The sequence below is a fragment of the Vulpes lagopus genome, chromosome 2 (assembly GCF_018345385.1).
Source record: "Vulpes lagopus strain Blue_001 chromosome 2, ASM1834538v1, whole genome shotgun sequence".
NCBI classification, from domain to species: Eukaryota; Metazoa; Chordata; class Mammalia; order Carnivora; family Canidae; genus Vulpes; species Vulpes lagopus.
The window spans coordinates 64,138,222-64,158,755 of record NC_054825.1 but is presented as its reverse complement, the minus strand read 5'-3'; the positions used below and the strand labels follow the sequence as shown (position 1 = coordinate 64,158,755).

Here is a 20,534-nt window from a genome sequence, read left to right as displayed (position 1 = left end):
CATGGAGTGGGGGAGGGGCGGAGGGAGGGAACCTTTATAAACAGACTCCCTGCTGAGAATGAAGCTAGATGTGGAGCTCCATCTCATGACCCATGAGATCATGACCTACGCTGAAACCAAGAGTTGGATACTTAACTGAGTCACCCAGGTGCCCCCTCCATAATTTTTTTAAAAAGATTATTTTAGAGAGAGAGAGAGACAGATCAAGAGCATGCTTGTGCATGTGCACAGGGGAAGGAACAAAGGGAGAGAATCTCAAGTAGACTCCCTGCTTAGCTCAGAGCTGGATGCAGGGCCTGATCCCACAATCCATGAGACCATGACCTGAACTGAAACCAAGAGTTGGCTGCCTAACCAAACTTCCTGGTGAAGTCCCTCTTCATAATTTTTAAATACAGTTGATGCTCATTATTCACAAATTCTGTGTGCAAATTTGAACACTTGTTTCAATTTATTTGTCCCAAAGAGTATGTGCTGTAAACCAAATTTCAATGCATTAAGAACACAAGAAAAGCAAAATTGGCAGTCATCATTTTCAGTCATTTATGGACATGCACATAGTGGTGAAAAATTAGTTGCCCTATGTGTGTGATCCCATTGAGGTTGAACAAGGCTGTACTCTGCCTTCTTGTCCTAACTCTCATGCTATAAACAAGTGTCTCTTCCATGGTCTCTTTAATGCCATGTGTTTTGCATTCTTTTTCTTCTTTGTTGTGATTTAGCTGTTTAGAATGGCCTCCAAGCATAATACTGATGTGCTGGCGAGTGTCCCTTAGTGTAAGAAAGGTGTGATATGCCTTCTAGAGAAAATATGTTAACTATAACTCATTTAGTATGAGTTATAGTGCTTTTGGCAATAAGTTAAATGTTAACAAATCAACAGTATATATTAAATTAGGTGTCTTTAAATAGAAATACCCATAAAACAAAATTATATATTGACTGATTGACACAAATGTTGTGGCCAGAGGCTTGCAGGAACCTAATCCTGTATTTCCCCCAGGAGCAATGGCTCAGCAGTCACTAATTCAGTGTTCTTGGTGACTTTATAGAACAAAGCCACTATGAACAAAGAATCAACTGTACATTGGCAATGAACTTCTTCAAGGGAAAGTTATTTACAAATCAAATTACAATATGTTCTTTTAGAAACCATGTCTAAGAGAGCAATCATTTTAAATAAAGAGTATAAACATAGACACATAAAAACTTTAAGTTAGAGAAGAACTTGGATGTTATCACCTCTCTGCAGGCCCCTCGACCTCCCATTAATTCCTTTTATAGCATCCCTGACAGGTGGCCATTGTTTTCTGATTGAATGCTTCCAGTGATGTGGAGCTCACTTCACCAGGAAGTCCTGTCTACTGTGGCTCAGTTCCAATATTCAAAACTGTCCTTTCTTATGCTGAGCCAAGATCTTCCTCTTGGAAGTTGCCCTCCTGATGGTTTAGATCTGAACTCCAGAGCAACATGGAATAAATCTACTCGCTCCTTGCAAGAACCCTTTATCAGATCTCTTTCCTGAAGGTTAAGTAGACTCAATTCTCTTCAGAGTATAAGATTTCCACACTATTCCTGGATGTCTCTTCCAAATGAATCCTAATTTGCTATGTATGGTAGCACTTTTTATGTGGTACCTATATTGGAACACATAAGTTCAGAAATCCTGAGCTCAACAGCACAGGTCTGGTACCCCTGTGCCTTGACTGCTGTTTCACTTTAACACAGTTTATATTATGTTAGTTTTTTATTGGTTGCTTGCACTGCATGAGTATCTGTAACTTACTGTCACAATAGCAGGTCAAGCTGAATCTCCCAAATCGTAGCCCTTTTCAAATGATCTCTCTGCACAAAGATACAACACTTACTATAGTAAGATACTTACTGTAGTTACATTTAACATTAATGTCATCTCTTTAAAAAAAAACAACAACATGATTTTGAGTAATTCAGTCATCTACATTTCTGATTTGAGTTCTTAAATTTGGTATCCTAACTCAAAACATTGACAAAAATATTACTCAGGACTGGCCAAAAGGAAAAAAAAAATCTGTATTGCTTTTTTTTTGAGAACTTAAGGCCTCAAGAATTATATCACTCCTTTATTCAGCACTGTTTGAATTAACCTATCTCTGTAACAATATAAAGTCATATCTCTTCATCTCATCCAGAAGGTGTCTTGACTTTTTGAAATGCCCAATACTTGTTCAGTAATGTAATAATTCTATCAAGAAAGGAAGTGGTATTTCTCTTTTTTAAAAAAGATTTTATTTATTTATTTGAAAGAGACAGAGAGCTCAAGCAGGGGAAGGGGCAGAAGAAGAGGGAGAGGGACAAGCAGACTCCCTGCCTAGTGTGGAGACTCATGCTGGGCTTGATCCCAGGGCCCTGAGATCATGACCTGAGCCGAAGTCAGACACTCAACCGACTGAGCTACTCATATGCCCCAGGAAGTGGTATTTTTTGGTAATGATTTACTTGAAAACAATCCACGACTCCTATTAACAGTTACATTTTCCCTAACACATTGTGTTCAATGATTTATATTGTAAAATTTCCAGGGACTGGCATCAAGCTTAGCAGTCTGTATTTTTAAAATCTGTTTTCCTCTGCATCTTGCAAATAACTATATTTGCAATTATCTTAATAGGAAGATAGTAATCTGTAAAAAGATGAAACAAGTAGCCTAATGAAATTTAAACTCAAGCAAGTGAAGTGGGAGCTACTAGGTGACTCCAGAATCACCCCATGATCATCTAAGCATTCAGCGAGACCAGCTGGTTTTGCCCCAAGAATATCACTTGTATTGTCATCCCTTTCCTATGCTCACTAGAGACGCATTCTCTCCCTTTCTTTTTCTCTCATGCTTAAACCAGAATTTGGATTGGGTTTTCCATCACTTTGACAGAATTCTGATTTACTCAGGAAAGGGCAGCTCTTAGAGGACACCAGAGTATTGTTATCAGATTAAGGATGCAGAGCAGAAAAAACAATGGATTCTCCTACCCTCTCCCTGTCTCCAATTTCTTGTTCATCTAACCTCCCTTTCCCCTATATGCCAGAATCATCAGTCTGAAATACCAGTTATATCATCTCAATGCATCTCTTACTGCCTTTAGCATAAATCCAAAAGTTTTGGCATCCAATCAAGGCCTTCTCAGTCTGGTGCGAACCTGCTTTCATTTCCCTAGGCCTTGTCCAATTTCTTCCATTTCCAAAGTGTGCCTGGCACATTCATGCTTTTGTGTGTCATGTGGGACTTGAAATCAAGACCCTGGGATTAAGCCCTGAGCTAAGATCAAGAGTCAGATGCTTAACTGACTGAGCCATCCAAGTGCTCTGCCTTTGTACATTCTGCTCTCTCATTCAGAAATTCCTTTCCTGATCCTTCCGGATGGAATCAAGCCCAGCTCAGATATTTTTTTCTTTCAGTTGTACCTTTCTTGATGTTCTCATTAATTGTTCCTTCCAATAAGAGCAGGTAAGTTCCATTTCTGCTCTGAAAGCACTCATCTCATGCTGCTTTATGGAGTATATCCAACTCCACTTTATGGAGTTGATCCTCTCCTGCATTACTCCACTATAAAAGTGGCTTTCAGAGTCTTTTAACAATAGCATAGTTTGTAGCAATAATGGGTGATAAGTAGAAATACGTTTTACATTGTTACCCACTTGGCACATTTGTATATACCTTATTTCATCAGTTTTAAGAACTACTTCTATGTTACTATTTCTGAAATCAGGATGTAGCAATAGAGTATCATTTTGATAAGAGTTTTCACTTTTTTTTTTGTTTTCTCTTTAATAGTACACAATATAATGGTGTCTCATAATTAATGACATTTCAGATTTGCTGAAACATAGTACATAATGGAACAAAAGTTTCACAAAACAGTATTTACCCTTTATTGTGGACAATGCTCTCCAGTTTTTTGCTCTATTTTCTTAAGAAGAAAAAAATGGAGGTCATAATCCATCAAAATGAGTTCACTATTCACTACTGGATCCTAACCTGTAGTTTGGAAAAACTTGAGAATTGAAACTACTGCCACACAATAAGGATTAAGAATGAAGACTGACTACATTAGCATGACTTTACAACTCCACCGTTTGCATAAACATGACTTTAATTCCAAGAAATTCTTGCCCAAGAAAATGAAATTGCAAATAACTTAATTGCAGTTTCAGGAACTTCCTCAAAGTCTATTTATTTGAACAACAGACTCCTGACTAACGTAGCCTTCAACAGGGTAAACAGCCTGCTCCTCAACATGATTACTCTTGGGTTTATTATCAAACTCTTTACTCTTCTACGCTTGCTTCAAAACTCTTCCCTCTCCGTAATCACCTTAAGTGATTATATCACAAATTTGGTCCAATCTCAATCATGCTTTCAGTGAAAGACTAGTCTTAAATCAGATTGCCCTGAATCTTAATAACTATTCTACACTTGACCTCCCTCTTTGAGGTGCTACAGAGACTCTTGTCAACACAGTGGTGTCACTTGCTGTTTTAAGCAATAAACATAGCTTTGTTTGACCAAGTTTCCTTTGGTGGTCTCTGCTGGAAATCAGGAGCTGATACTACATTATAAGCTCTCAAGGGAAAAAGCAGTATTTATTTTCCTCCTACCTCCTCCTGATGATGAACATTGATGGACAAGGAAGGAAAGATGTCTCAGGAATCAGAGTATCCTATAGCAGGGGCAGGAGGGATGTATAGTTGGGTCACAGGTAAGGAGCTCTTGTTGCAGAGAGGCTGCATCCACAAACTAGAAATGCTGCAGTTGGACCCGGCATCCCCTTTCTCTTGTTTTTATCTACTCACCATCTCCTCTTCATACCTGGTACTCGGATGGTATTGTTTTAAATATTAAAAAAAAAAAAAAAAGAAAACTTTCAAGTTCCATCCCAACCACTTAACTTGAAGTTACTATGTAATCTTTAAAGTGGTCATATGCCTCAAGCTTGAAGATATGCTAATAATGGATAAGGGATGGCCAAACGTTTGGTTCTCATCAGAAATGATTAAGTCATTGAAAAAATATGCTGACCCGCGTCTCTAATTTAATACCTATATACATTTCCCGTAAACACTGGAGAGGCACCTTGGACCTAATAAGCCGTGGTAAATAAGTTTGCTTTCATCCAAGTGGTCCCAAGAAGGCATCAATCCACATTCTCCACCACATCTCACAGTACACCCCTTCCCAAATTCTTTGATTCAGGCCTAGTCCCGGAGCTCAGCAATAAGCCAGGTGTTCTCTTCCTGCTTTTGCTCTCACAGTTCCCTCCGCCAGAACACCCTCCCCCTCGCCTCCTCCGGTTATTATATGGGCGCCTTCTGGAGAGCTGAAAGGTCACCCGTGGCGACCTCACTTAGAAGCCTTCCTGCGTATCCTCAGGCAGAATTAATGACCCTCTTAGCATCTGGCCTCTAACAGCGTTTGCCTTGTACTTCGGCTGTTGCCTTCTAGCCAATCCATCTTCAGGCCCAGCCTTTCTTGTTCCCAGCCCATCCCTGGGCTCCTGGACGAAGGCTCATTCCTCTCGGGGCGCCCAGGGGCTTGCCCGCCTTAGGTGCGCGGTAAACGCCCCCAAGGAGTCTGGTCGCTTTGCGCAGTAGTGCTGGGGCCAAGGCAGGGCCAAGAGGGCCCCTGGGCCCACCTCCCCGCCAGCGCCCAGCGCCCAGCGCCCAGCGGCCAGCCCCCAGCCCCCAGCGCAGCCCACCCGAGGCGGCTGGCGAGACCGCGTGCCTCTCCCGCCGCCCCCGCAGCGCGCCGAGCCCAGTCACCAGCGTTGGAAATTCCGGCGCGTGCAAGCGCTCGGGGCCGGGCGGGGGCGGGGGAACCCGTGGAGTGAGCCTGTGACGCGAGGGGGCGTGGCTCGCGGAGACCCCGCCCCCTCTCCCTCGCCCTCTCTCGCGGGTCGGGGTTACATGGCGGCGACTGCGGCAAAGCGAGAGCCTCGGAGACGCCGCTGCCGCCAGCACAGCCGGAGACCTGAGCCGACATTGGGGGCTGTCCGCGGGCCCCGCACTCCCTCGATGAGCCGGAGAAGTCCCGTGAGTGTGTGTGTGTACGTGTGCGGGGCGCGCCGGTGGGGCGGCTCGGGAGGGCGCCGCGGCGGGCCCGGCGGCGGCGGCGGCGGCGGCGGCGGCGGCGGAGCCGGCTCCCTCCTCCATTGTGTGTGACCCTCCGGCGGCCGCCGCTCAACAAAGGCGCTTTTGTTCCGTCCCCGGCCCGCCCGTCCGCCCGCCGGCCCGCCCGCTCGGGCCTGGCCGGCGCGTCCCCGCGCGGGCGGGCGGCGGGCCGGGGTCCCCGCGTGGGGCCGGCGGAGCGGCCGGCGCGCCCCTCCCACCCGGCACGCCCCTCGCCGGCCGCCGGGCCCGGCCGCGCCCGCCAGCCCCGGGGCCCCGCCGCTCGGCTGCGGCCCCGCCGCCCGCGCCCGGCTCCGCGGGTTCGAAGCCCGCCCCGGCCGGCGGGCGGCGGGCGGCGGACGGCGGGCGGCGGCCGGGAGGGGCGGCCCGGGAGCGTGAGGTGGCGCGGAGTCTCGCCTTCCTGGCACGCCGCCTTCGAAATGCTCCCGCGTCTCCTCCCCCATCCCACTCCGGTGACTCGGCCTCAGCTGACTCCGGCCGGGCAAAGTCTCCAGTGGACTCGGCGAATTGCGTAGCGCGCACCACTCACCCGGCTGGTCTCAGAGCCCCGAAGTCCTCTGCCCGAGTTTTGAGCTCTGGCCGTAAATGAGGTACAGCAAACTTGTTGGCGTCGGCATTCCTGATCTCTCTCCCCCTCAAGCCTCCTCACCCCGCTGCAGCCTTGCCTTGGCGGCGTTCGGGACGCCGAGCGTTGGTCTGTGGAAGTACCCAAATGGAAACTTGTTTTGTCAGTTCACCAGAAAGGGCCGCTTCGCTTCGCTTGTGCGTTTTTGTCTGACTTGGTGAGATGCGTTGGAAAGTAAAGGTCTTCGGGGCGCCTTTTGTTTCTCGGCTTCAGGTGTTCTGTGGGAGCTCTGTGAAGCAGGATCTTTTTGATTCCTCTCCTGTTGTGTTTCTTCTTTGGTTTGCTCATCGGCGAACGCCCAGTGAAGTGGTGGAATTAGAAGCCTTACTGCATTTGCAGCACATTCACGTTGTTTTTCCTCCGTGCTAAAAATGCTCTTAAAAGTCGGTATTAACTTTTTTTTTTTTTTTTTTTTAACGAGACGAGATGATTTGTCAAGGGAAAAAAAAATTGACGAGGGACTAAATGGAACGCAAGCAGCTTCATAGTAATTTTCTGATTGATTTCTTCTAGCCTTGTTATTTTATTTTTATTTTTTAAGGTTCTGGTTGGACATATTCTCTGGTTTCAACCTTGGGAAACTGAGGTGGAAAACAGTTATTTGACTAGAAGATTGGAGGGTCGCTCCAGACAGAGGGCCTGGCTCCGGAGAGGAACCGCCTCTAGAGTTTCTTCTTAGAAATGTCAGATTTTAATGTTTGAAAAATGATCTTGAATTGAGTGGAAGAATCTCTCACCTCTCTTACGAGTAGTTGTTCAGACACGTTTATGAAGGGCTTGCTTTCTGTGTGCCAAGGAGCGTAAAGTCCTTTCACATATATATGTTACATCACTTAATAAGAATTGCCGGGTGAAACTTGTAAAATTGCTTATTGGTGTTCTAAATTCAGTAATTGCAGTCATCTAGGAAATATGCAGGGTTTGAGCAGGACATGTTTTATTATTTAGATATTACTGTTTAGGGGAAAAAAAAAACCTCTGGGAAATGGAGAATTGTTTATAAAAACGTTTGTATATGACCATAGTTTGGAGCTTGGTTCCTTGCAAAGGAGAATTAAATGTAGTGTTTGGCTACTCTGTGATGATTAAGAAAGAGTCTAAAGATTGATTTGAAGAGGAGTTAATTTTGAAGTAGAAACAGCACATGTTCTAATGACAAGTGTTAGTACTAAATGTGTTGCAGTGTTTTGCATAAGTTCATTTAAACATCGTGAGAATTCATAACTGACAAAATAGTGAGGTTTGCTGACTCAGGGTACATTGCTGAAGGGGATGGGGTCTGGTAGGAGGAAGCTTAGAAGTGCTGCAAGTTTTGAGTTGGGTGATGACTCATACTGCCCACGGACTGCTACGTGGCCCTTTTTTTTTTATACACTGTATTTTTTTAAATGATAGGGCTAAAATGTTTCTGTCCACATTATAATTCTCTCTCTAGAGGAGCCGCAGTTTCTCTTAAGAGTAATGGCTTCTTAAATTGCATTTTAAAAGGAGATCAAATATCCTACAGGTGGAATCTTATAACATTTTGTTGAGAGGAATGGTAAAATTAATTGCTGGTCAGTGGCTACTACTAAATGTTTGATACTAGCAATTCTTGCCTTGTTGAGAAAGACTTGTTACAGATTATAAAAGACAGAAGTTTATGCTGAAGTAGAAATTAGCCTTATGTTCTCATTGGTAATGTAAAAGTTATCTTTATAATATCTAGAAATTAGTGTTGTAAAGGTGCAGAAGTATTAATCGGACATAACTCTGAATATGAGCATTTCACTCTGACAGAATGATACAGTAGTTCTTTCTCCTGATCTGTATGAATTTTCTGTTTTAACAAAGACAACTTGAAGTAAGTATTGTGATAGGCACTTTTCCATCAGGTTTTTTTTTTTTTTTAAGATTTATTTAGTTATTTTATAAAGATTTTATTTATTCATGAGAGATAGAGACAGAGACATAGGCAGACAGAGGGGAAGCAGGCTCCATGCAAGGAGCCCGATGTGGGACTTGATCCTGGAACTTCAGAATCATGCCCTGAGTGGAAGGCAGATGCGCAACCACTGAGCCAGCCACTCAGACATCTCATGTTTTTTTTTTTTTTTTTTATTTTTATTTATTTATGTATTATAGTCACAGAGAGAGAGAGAGAGAGGCAGAGACACAGGCAGAGGGAGAAGCAGGCTCCATGAACCGGGAGCCCGATGTGGGATTCGATCCCGGGTCTCCAGGAACGCGCCCTTGGCCAAAGACAGGCGCTAAACCACTGCGCCACCCAGGGATCCCCTCATGTTTTTTTTTTTAAGATTTATTTATTTATTTATTTATTTATTTATTTTACTTTTTAAGTAATTTCTACATCCATCTTGGGACTTGAACCCACAATCTTGAGATCAAGAGTTCCATGCTCTGAGCCAATCAGGTGCCCTTCATCAGTTCATTTTTTAAAATAGGCAGAATGTATGGTTCCAAATTTAGGACTCACACTGAAATTGGGTAATAAGATATTTTGACTGATTTTTTAAAGCTACCATTTAACAGGCTGACTTAAAATAAAATTGAGGGAAAAAAAAGATTGAGACTAGCAGTTTGTTTTAAAAGTGAGAAGAAAAAACTCCCCATCTCTTAGGTTTTCTTTGTATACTATTTACTTTCTCAAAGTAATTTATTTGAAGAGTTTCATAGGTAGTAAAATGTATTAAACCTTTGGAAAGATTTTGGAAGTCTGGCATGATTTATATAGAAGAACTGTAGTGCAGTTTAATTTAAACTTTAAAATATATTTCCTCCTAAAGGAAATATAAAAATACAAATATAAAAAAAGTATTGTAGATTTTCAAAACATCCTATTACCTAGAGGTTGAACATGTATTTCTAGTTTGAGTATAGATAATTACCTGTCATGCATAAACATAATTCAGAATTTATAAACAAACTGGATATTTTAGCCTGTCTCTTTTTCTATGAGGTACTGCCTAATGAAATGGTGAGCCACACCACTACAGTCCATTTCTTTGTTTGCATTGCCCATTTGAACCGTGTATGACCCTAGGACCCTTGTTAAAATATAAGATGTCCCAAAGGTAAGTTCTTTGTGGCATTGTTGGCTGCCCCGTGTCAGCTCCTTCAGCCTGTTTTGAGGACGGTTATGTTACTCTGTAGCCTGCTAGTGGTATGGGGATTTTGGTGAGTTTTATTGCTCAGAGCCTTAAAACCTTACAAAAACAAAACAACAATAATGTTATTGTAGTAAATGGTTTTTTCCAGGTCGCTTTTCATGTGGAGCTGATGCTTTCAAGGTAACGATGGTACAGGCTGAGTCCAGCATCAAGTTTTTTGTTTTTTGTTTATTTTCTTCCATGAGCTGTGTATTTAGAAAATATAGTACACCCCTCTTGTGATTCTTAAATGGTTTGTCTTTCATATATGTTAATCTTTTTTTTTAAATTTTAAAAGATTTTATTCATGAGAGAGAGAAAGAGAAAGAGAGAGGCAGAGACACAGGCAGAGGGAGAAGCAGGCTCCATGCTGGGAGCCCCATGCTGGGAGCCCCATGCGGGACTCGGGGACTCGGGACTCAATGCGGGATCCTGAGACTCCAGGATCATGCCCTGGGCCAAAGGCAGGCGCTAAACCGCTGAGCCACCCAGGGATCCCCTATGTTAGTCTTTTAAACCCATTTCTGAAAAGTTGTACAGAGATTGAATATTTACATGGAAAATCACGTTTTCCCATTGTTTTTATTTAAATTTAGTATGTCTTTCCATGGAAAAAAATGGTAGCACAAAAATTGCATGTTAGAATCATAGCATTTACTTCAGGAAGAAACTTCCTCTGCAGAAAATGAAATCTCTGCATTTAATTCTGTACAAACTATACAGTGTTAGTGTTTACAGAGGGATCATGGCTATTATCTTGCCCCAGGTACATGACAGCTGAAGAAACTGAGACCCAGAAAGAACTAAGATCTTAGTACTCAAAGTGTGATTCCTGGACCAGCAGTATTAACATCACCTAATAATTTGTTAGTGTAGAATTCTTGACCCCATCCCAAGGCCTACTGAACTAGGACCTACATTTTTACAGGATTTTTACAGGATTCTCAGGTGATTCAAATGCACGTGCATTTCTAGAAGCATATATAGTTCTGAGTTACTCCTTTTATTGGCTCTCCTGAAAAAAATCAAAAGGAAAATTGAAGATAATTAATTAATCACTGTTCAGTAGAACTTTCTGTGGTGATAGAAGTGCTGTATTCTTTGCTGTCCATCGAGATAGCCACTGGCCACATGTGACTGTTGAGCACTTAATGGTGGCTAGTGCACCTGAGGAACTGAATTTTTAATTTAATTTTAATTATATTTAAATAGCTAGCTAGTGGCTATCATATTGGACAGCTCAGATCTAGATGATTTATGCTGACACTAAATTTAAAATAACCTAAGCTGTAATTTATTAACTGATTAGGCTCAGTTTAATAATTTCCTCCTTCATTTACAAATTGGAGAGATGGTCAGTTTCTGCCTACTTTTTCAGTATGCCCAGATATGATTTTAGTAGTTTTAAGCACTGCTAGTTTTCTGATTGATAGTCTTGTATTCAGTAAAGTAGATAATCTAAGTTGCAAGAAATGTTTATTTTATTGTTTGTCTCAAAGATATTTTCACTTGGATTTAAAAAAAAATAAAAATAGTTATTAAATAAATATTCCTTAATTATCTTGTAGATAGCATGGACGGGGCAGTTTTTGCCTCTGGCTTAGGGACCTCTGTGCTTGTTGGTACTTGTTAGCTGCCAGATTGATCTGCCATTTTTTATATTTCCAGGTCAGAAACATTGGTCCTTAACCTCCCAACTTAGGTAGTGGTAAGCATCTGACCCTAAAGTAAATCAGACTGGCCTGTGTCCAAATCTTGCCATTCACTATGTATGTGATTTCAGTGAAGTTGCTTTACTTCTCAGAGCATCAGTACTCTTACTTGTTTTTTTTTTTTTTTTTTTAAGATTTTATTTATTTATCCATGAGAGACACAGAGAGAGAGAGAGGCAGAGACACAGGCATAGAGGGAGAAGCAGGCTCTATGCAGGGAGCCTGACGTGGGATTCGATCCCGGGTCTCCAGGATCGCACCCTGGGCCAAAGGCAGGCGCCAAACCGCTGTGCCACCCAGGGATCCCAGTACTCTTATTTGTAAAATAAGACTTACAAGGTATTAGTTCCGAGTAAGAAATAATTTGTCACTTGAAAATGCCTGGCAATGAATACGTATTAGTAGATATAAATTATCTTCCCAAGTCCTCCTGCTTAGCTTTTACAGCCTTCTGTAATTTAGTCTTATGCTTGAGATTTCAACTAGGCTTTAGAGATACTCTAATTTTAAATTTTATGGGTTCCCACCAGTTGCTATAACTTCATGGTTTGCTTCACTCGTGTTTATCCTTTGTAGATTCTTCTGCTTGTGCTTTGGATTCCTTCTCTTGACCTTTTTTTTTTTTCTTTTTTTAAGATTTTATTTATTCATGAGAGAGACAGAGACATAGAGGGAGAATCAGCAAAGCAGGCTCTCCACGGGGGAGCCTGATGTAGAACTTGATCCCAGGACCAGGGGATCACAGCCTGAGCCGAAGGCAGATGCTTAACCACTGAGCCATCCAGGTGCCTCTTCTCTTCTTAAGGACTCCTCTCTTGCCTACATCATGAGTTTTTCCCTTCCTATTGGGTCATCTTTATTAGTGTACAAGGGTGCTCTGAACTATAGTGTCCGGTCTGGTAGCCACTCGCCATATGTGGCTATTTAAATAAAAATTTATTTAGAAAAAAATTAGTTTTTCAGCCCTGCTAACCACATTTCATCTGTTTGGTAACCATTTATAGTTAATTGGCTACCATATTGAACAGTATGGATATAGAAATCTGTTACAAACCCTCTCTGATTTCATTTTCTCCTCTAGCTATCGTCTAGTTTCATATTTCTCCGATCCTCTTCAGACCGATTTTCAAGAGTTGTCTTTGTACGCTCTCTCCACTTTGCTCCTCAACCTGTTCCATACTGGCTTCTGTTAAACCATCTTACCACTTGAAATTGCTATAATCAGGATACCAATGACTTTGATTTACCAAATCCATCTTATAGGATCTTGTGACGGCTTGCAATATAGTTGACCATTGTTTTCTGCATGTTCACCTGTTTTTCTTAGCTTATGAGACATTTTGTTTTTCTCCTACCTCCTACCTTTATGACACCTTGTCATAAATTTTTACAAGCTTCTGTAGTTTACCTGCCCTTATATATTGACATATCCCAGAATTTAGTCCTGTTCCCCCTCCCCTTTCAAAATTCTTTCCCAAGTGGTCTCATTCAATTTATTATTATTTTTTAAATATTTATTTATTTATTTATTTATTTATTTATTTATTTATTTATTTATTTATGATAGACACACACAGAGAGAGGCAGAGACACAGGCAGAGGGAGAAGCAGGTTTTATGCTGGGAGCCCGACATGCGACTCGATTCCGGGACCCCAGGATCGCGCCCTGGGCCAAAGGCAGGCACCAAACCACTGAGCCACCCAGGGATCCCCTCATTCAATTTATTAAGTACTATCTATATGTGGGTAATTCTCAGATTTACATTTAGACCGGTCACCTGAGCTCCCAACACATTATCCAACTGTATGTTTGATGTTACTACTTAGTTATCTAAGTAGACACTATATGAGTAGAATTAATGTATTCAAAATAGAATTCTCTTTCCCATATTATTCCCCTAGTCTTCCCCATCTCAGTAATCGGCACCTAGGAGTTATCCTTAAATTCTGTTACCATTGTCCCCCATATCTAATTCCTCACCAGGTTCTCTTGGTCTCCAGGATATTACTTGAAACTGTCTCCTATTTTACATCTTTATTTCTACCAGCCTAGTGATAGCCACCATCATCTCACTTGACCTATTGAAATAGCTTTTAACCCTGCCTACTTTCACTCTGTTATCCTCAACCTATTGTCTTCCCAGTAGCCAGAATTCATCTTTTTAAAATGTAAATGAAACCTTGCAATTGTCTGCTTAAATCCTTCAATAGCTTTCCTTTGTGGTGAGTTATAAAATTCAGAATCTTGCCTCAGGTGTTTCTTTCTACCTGTCCCATCTTCACCTCATTCCTCTCTCCTTCTGCTTAGCATGCCGTGGTTACACTGGCATCTTTTCCTCCAAATACCATATTCTGCCCTGTTTTAGGTTGTATTTGCTGTTTCCTCTGTTTGGAATTGGTACCTTCTTATTTAGATTTTAGCTACGTAGATGGCCATTTCCCAGTCACTCAATCATAGCATTTAGACAAATCGGAAGTTATGTTACTAGTTTGTTAATCTCTCCTCACGAGATTATAAACTAGAATGTAAACTCTTTGGAAGTAGAAGAACCTTAGCTGTCTTACTATCCACTGTATCATCAAATAGTGTCTGGCATATGCCAATTGCTCAGTAAATTTTTGTGGACTATAGAAAATGTTTGATTCCTTTACACTTCTAAAGGGAAAAATATGTTAAAGATTGTATTGTAGTCAATGTGACATGTGATTCTGGATGGGGTCCTCTAGCTGTCAAGTACATTATTGATGTAATTGCAGAAACTTAAATGGGATCTGAGTATTAGATGGTAGCATTATACCAGTGTTAATTTCCTGATTTCGATGATTACATTTTTTTGGTTTGCAGAAGAATGTCCTGTCTGTAGTAAATGTATTCTCAAAGAGGTGGGAGAGTGTTTACTGGTCAATAAAAAAAAAAAAAAAAAAAAAAAAAAATTATTATTTGAGAGAAGGTCATGGGCTTGGTTTACAACCTGAGATTCAAATCATGGCTATCTCATTGATGTGTGATGTTGAATGCATTATTTAAATTCTCTGAAATAAAGAACATAAAACCCATTTTACAGTGTAGTTAGGATTTAGTATAAGATATATGTCCAGTACAATGCTTCCCATATAATACATTCTTAATCAAGCTTGCTATTTGTTTTTTATATTCTCTGAAAATTCAGATATTAAAAATTCTATTATCAGGTTCAGGGCCTTTATTATAGAAGTCCTTTTTTCTTTTTTTTTCTTTTTTTTTTTTTATAAGTCCTTTTTTCATTAATTGCTTTTATAATAGTAGATAATGTGGGATAAATATGTACCAGACATATTTATATCCTCCAGTTTGAACTTTACAGCTATATTCCATAGTATAATTTTTTAATATCTTAAAAGTGTATACTTTTTTTAAAGCAGGAAGTAGAGCCCTTCAAAGTTATTTCAGTTAAAATATGTATATCTTGATTAACATGGTTAATTTTCATTTCCTTTGGTATAATCCATGAATATATACTGCTTTTGATATGATACTGCTTTTTTTTAATGTTTTTTATGATAGTGCTTTAATGTTAACATATTGGTTTATATTATAATTGATGTAAAAGTACACAAAAACTACTTGCAGTTGCTGATTTATTTAGTTTTCTTTTTATCCTTCCTTTTACTCTCCATTGATGGGCATTTTATTAAGTAAACATAATGGCCTGAAAGGAAGGTGTTTTAAGATGACCCATGAGCCTTTTACTAGCTATCATAGTCTTTTTAAAATAATATGGGGATCCCTGGGTGGCGCAACGGTTTGGCGCCTGCCTTTGGCCCAGGGCGCGATCCTGGAGACCCGGGATCGAATCCCACATTGGGCTCCTGGTGCATGGAGCCTGCTTCTCCCTCTGCCTGTGTCTCTGCCTCTCTCTCTCTCTCTCTGTGACTATCATAAAAAAAAATAAAATAAAATAAAAAAAAATTAAAATAATATAAACTACTTCACCAGTACTGTAAACATGATCACATGATTCAGTTCACTCCCTTCCAGCACTTTGTGCTCTTGTTTTATATTTTTATTTCTAGATGTGCTGTAAACCCCACAATACATTATTGTTTTGTTTAAAATAGTCAGTAGTTTCTTAAAGACATTTAAACATATAGATAGGTGGGTGCCCTGGTGGCTCAGTTGGTTAATCATCTGCCTTCAGCTGAGTTTATTCATGATCCTAGAGTCCTGGGATGGAGCCCTGGATTGGGCTCCCTGCTCAGCAGGGGGTCTGCTTCTCCCTCTGCCCTCTCTCTGTGTTCTCGTTGTCTTGCCTCCCCCCCCCCCCCCCCCCCCCCCCCCGCCAACTCCTCACCTTCAGCCTAAGAACTTTGAGCATTTTTTTTTAGCAAAAATCTGAGGGAGACAAATTCTTTCCACTTTTGTCTCTTTGAAAATGTATTTATTTCATCTTCATTTTTGAATGAATATCTTCATTTCATCTTCATTTCCCTAGGCACAGAATTCTGGGTTATTTCCCTGTTTTGGCACTTGAAAAGTGATGTTCTGTTGTCTTCTGGCTTTCATCATTTCTAGTGATAAATCAGCCATCACTCTTACTGTACTTCCTTACTATATATAGTTAACTCTCTTTTACCTGGTTGCTCTTTTTTTCCCCCCATTTTCACAGTTTGGCTATAGTATACCTTGGTATGGGTTTCTTTGTATTTATCCTGCTTGCAATTCATTGAGTTCTTGAGTCTGTGAGTTGGTGTCTTTTGTCAGTTATGGAAAACTTTTTAATTTTGTTTTTTAAGATTTATTTAGAGAGCGGGCACGTGCATGACTGGGAGGGGCAGGGGAGAGGGAGAGAGAATCTCAAGCAGACTCTGCACTGAGCTTGGAGCCCAATGTGGGGCTCAGTCTCACAACCCTGAGATCACAACCTGAGCTGAAACCAAGAGTTGGACACTTAGCCAACTGCACCACCCAGACTCCCCAGTTTTGGAAAGTTTGTTAGATTATTTCTTTATCTGCTTCTGTCCTGTCAGCTTTCTGAACCTGTTTAGCCTAGCTGCCAGTTCTTTGGACTGTTTGGACATTTTCTTTGCTTTCTAGTACCACCATAGGTTTTCTTTACTTCATATTTGTGCCCTGTTTATTTGTCTTAGGAAAAGTATCTACCTTGTACTCAGAATGCATTGGAGAGGTTTATCTTATGCTTCCTGACTTGTTCCCTCACCTTCAGAGGCAGCTGCCTTGAATGTGGTGGGGACCCATGTGTTCCATGAGATTCTCTCCGCTTTCCTGCCTTGCTCTCAGACTTTTGTTCTCAGTGAGGACCCATGGGGAAGAGTTTGGCAGGTAGGACTTGTAGCTGGACCTCCTTTGAATTCTAATCTGTTAGCTGCAACCACATACAGCTTTTAAAAGTTGGTTATAAATTTGGCTGGCTTCTTCTCAATTCTGTTAGTGGAAAATTTCTTGCTTTGCCACTTTGCCAGGAATGAGAATAGTCCTGGTCTCTTCTTTTATGAAGGGCTTAATACTTTCCAGAATTTAATTTATTTATATTTCTTTGCATCTTTAGCTTTCCTGATGGGTTTTCCAAACTACAGTATTGTAGCTTATCCAGCTCATCATGTGTTTATAGGGTGAGAGTAATGGTGTCTTTTAATTTTCTGCATTCTAATCAGAAGTGGAAATCCTGAACCTTTTCTTAAAATTATAAAACTTTATTTTATTTTTTTTTAATTTTATTTATTTATTTATGATAGAGAGAGAGAGAGAGAGAGAGAGAGAGAGGCAGAGACACAGGCAGAGGGAGAAGCAGGCTCCATGCACCGGGAGCCCGATGTGGGATTCGATCCCGGGTCTCCAGGATCGTGCCCTGGGCCAAAGGCAGGCGCCAAACCGCTGCGCCACCCAGGGATCCCAAAATTATAAAACTTTAGAGCTGGAAGAGGCCATAGAAGTCCTGTAGTTTAGCTGCTTCATTTTCCTGATGGTAGGACTGAGGCCTAAAACGCGAACCACTTTGAGTATAAGCTAATTTAGCCATGGATCATGGACTAGTTATCAGATCTTTTTAACTCACTTGTTTTTTCCTTTTAATATAGTCTTCGTGAAACCAGACAGGAATTTTTCAGTAGTGCCAACCTTTAGCATGAATCTGATAGGAAACTCACACTTTTTTTTTTTTTTAAATCTTGTAAGCTTTGTTCAGCCTTGGAGAAAAGGAGAAACAAAGGAGGAAGGATATTCCAGGAAAGTTATATGCTATTCCAGTTCATTTTTAAAAAATTGGATACTCTCCAATCAAGCATGTGGTTCTCCATTTGATGAGAGACCAGAAATATTTCTTATGGATGGTCTTGCTTGCATGTTGTAGCCTTCTTCATACCCTTACCAGGCTTAGCTGAAAAATGACAGCGGTTATATTTGACGTGCAATCTGGAAAGCTGTGGTGTTAAATGCCATAGAGCCTGCTAGGGTGAACTGAAGAATAATCAGAATAATGTCAAGGTCTCACGTATCTTCATGATACTTAGTTGGTATCACATGGGCTAAAGAGACTTTTTATAGAAACCTGCTTGTCTGCTAATATAAGACACTATTTCAATAGCACAATCTCTTCTTACTGCCTCAACAAAATAAAACAGGAGCTATAACAAAGCTGAAGTTTTCTTTTTTTCTTCAGTCTGAGTGAGTTGAAGTCATTGCTTCATGTGTTGACAAACCTATGTGTTTACCATAGGGTGAAGCTCCTGCGGGGAGTTCCTGGAAAGGAAAGTACCATGTCTAGGAGTCATCATTGATGTTCCCCATGGTAGGTTAGAGTATGATCAGATTCTGAAAAAATTAAGGATAGAGCTTGTCTTCTCCTACTATCAAATAAAATAATACTGTTTACATTAATTCATTCAGTGCAGTTTTTAAGTGCCTACTAAGTACCCAGGTACTATGCTCAGAAAGTGTTAGTAATGCAACTGAGTCTCAAACCTTTTATTTTTTTTAGCATGTATTTATTTATGAGAGAGAGAGACTAGGGGAGGGGCAGAGGGAGAGAAACTCAAGCTGGCTCCATGCTGACTGAGTGTGGAGCCTGATGTGGGGCTGGATCCCACAACACTGAGATCATGACCTGAGCTGAAATCAAGAGCCAGTCAGTGACCTGAATGAGCCACTCAGGCACCCCTCAGACCTTTTTTTTTAAGAGTATACTTTTTTTTTTTTTTTTAGATTTTATTTACTTATTCATGAGAGACACAGAGAGAGGCAGAGACACAGGCAGAGGGAGAAGCAGGCTCCATTCAGGGAGCCCGGCGTGGGACTCTATCCCGGGTCTCCAGGATCACACTCCGGGCTGCAGGTGGCGCTAAACCGCTGTGCTACTGGGGCTGCTCCCCCCCCCCCCCCCCACCCCAGACCTTTTATTTTAAAAATAGAGCAATATACAATGAAGCCAAGGGAGGGGAAAATGGTAAGGTGGTGCCCTGGAAAATGGTAGAAGAGTAGAGGGATCTGCAGAATAGAGATAAGACTAGTTGGGGAAGGATGGCCTGAGATAAGGGAAGGGGGGGAATAGTATTAGAAAAGAGAGGAGGAAGAAATGTTAGTGGGATAGGGAGGAATCTATTACAATAATCTAGGAGTTTGTGCTCCATAAGGTCAGCGTGATTCTTTGTTTTTTAAACTTGTTTTCATCCCTGCTAGACCTTTATGCCTATAACAACATCTGGCATATGGTAAATACTCAATAAGATTTTGTAGACTAAAAATATAATGGTTGGATGGCAGGATTGAAGCTGCAGTCAAAGCTCTTCAAAACATCTTGGTTCTCTGCTTCTGGGACCATGTCAGGATTGCATTTTCCCACTCCCTTGAAGCAGGTGTGACCATGTGTTCTGCCTTGGTCAGTTAAATATGAGCAGAAGTAAGATGTGTCATTTTTTTATTTTTTATTTTATTTTTATTTTTTATTTTTTTTTTAATTTTTTTTAAATTTATTTATGATAGTCACAGAGAGAGAGAGAGAGAGAGGCAGAGACACAGGCAGAGGGAGAAGCAGGCTCCATGCACCGGGAGCCCGACGTGGGATTCGATCCCGGGTCTCCAGGATCGCGCCCTGGGCCAAAGGCAGGTGTTAAACTGCTGCGCCACCCAGGGATCCCAAGATGTGTCATTTTTTTTAATGGAAGCTTTAGACCAATGAGATAGTTGCATTTCTTCCTTCCTACTGGCACACTGAATGGCAATGACAGAGCTGGTAGTTAACTTTGACAACTTGGATGACAGCTGTGTTGGATTTGTTGCATTAGCAAGACATAAAACTTCGGTTGTAAGTCAGTGAGATGTTGGGGATTATTTGTTACTATACAATTTTTGAACCTATCTTGACTGCTACAGAAATTTATATTAATTTTCATCTGATTGGAATTCTCATATAGCCAAAGATAATTGAGGAAGGAGGCTGTCTACATGTCTCCTATTTATATATTTGCTCCAATGTTTCCTTAACATTAGTTAGAAGTCTAAGAAATGAAGGGCTCAAGAAGGAGAAAGATGGAAGAGGGGATGAAGAGCTATTATAATTTGTAAATTTCCAGCCATAAATTTGTAGAGAGGATTATGTTTGTTTACTATTTAGTTTATAGCAACTTTAATAATGCCCCCCAATCTGGCATACCACCGTAAAAAGTGCTTGGAAACAAATGACTGTAAAGTAAAAGACTTGTACAATGCTTTCATAGGTAATAGAATGAGAATTGAAAGACTCTTTAAAGACTTTTGACCAACCTACTTGGTCTGTGGAGTTCTTATATGCTAATATGGGTACCCTAGAATAAATAGCAGCTAGAGACGAGCATCAAAATAAACATAATGACATTTATTTTGTAATGACTTTTTAAATAGTCAAAGGCAAATGCAAG

General features: G+C 40.9%; 2 protein-coding genes across 6 annotated transcripts in view; one reads left to right on the top strand and one right to left on the bottom strand.

Moving 5' to 3' along the window:
* Positions 1-5,487: 5,487 nt before the first annotated feature.
* On the bottom strand, positions 5,488-6,602 carry LOC121477357 (collagen alpha-1(I) chain-like). Its single transcript, XM_041731605.1, has 2 exons — positions 5,938-6,602; positions 5,488-5,863 (listed from the first exon to the last, which is right to left on the bottom strand). The coding sequence occupies exons 1-2, from the start codon at positions 6,600-6,602 to the stop codon at positions 5,488-5,490; spliced, it is 1,041 nt and encodes a 346-aa protein (XP_041587539.1).
* Positions 5,919-20,534, top strand: part of MAPK6 (mitogen-activated protein kinase 6) — a 36,789-nt gene continuing 22,173 nt past the window's right edge. Inside the window, exon 1 of one of the 5 annotated variants that reach the window (XM_041743678.1) lies at positions 5,919-6,063. The gene's annotated coding sequence lies outside the window, so the exon portion shown is untranslated. Of the gene's footprint in view, positions 6,078-6,533; positions 6,750-6,783; positions 6,942-20,534 lie in introns of those variants that run through there. The other 4 variants (XM_041743681.1, XM_041743679.1, XM_041743682.1 and 1 more) reach the window with 4 other exon arrangements.

Coding starts and splice junctions, on each gene's coding strand:
- LOC121477357 (XM_041731605.1), bottom strand. CDS start 6,602: ATGGGGGAGGAGACGCGGGAGCATTTCGAAGGCGGCGTGCCAGGAAGG. Junction 5,864..5,937: donor TTTGCCGCAGTCGCCGCCAT/GTAACCCCGACC, acceptor CTCGCGTCACAG/GCTCACTCCACGGGTTCCCC.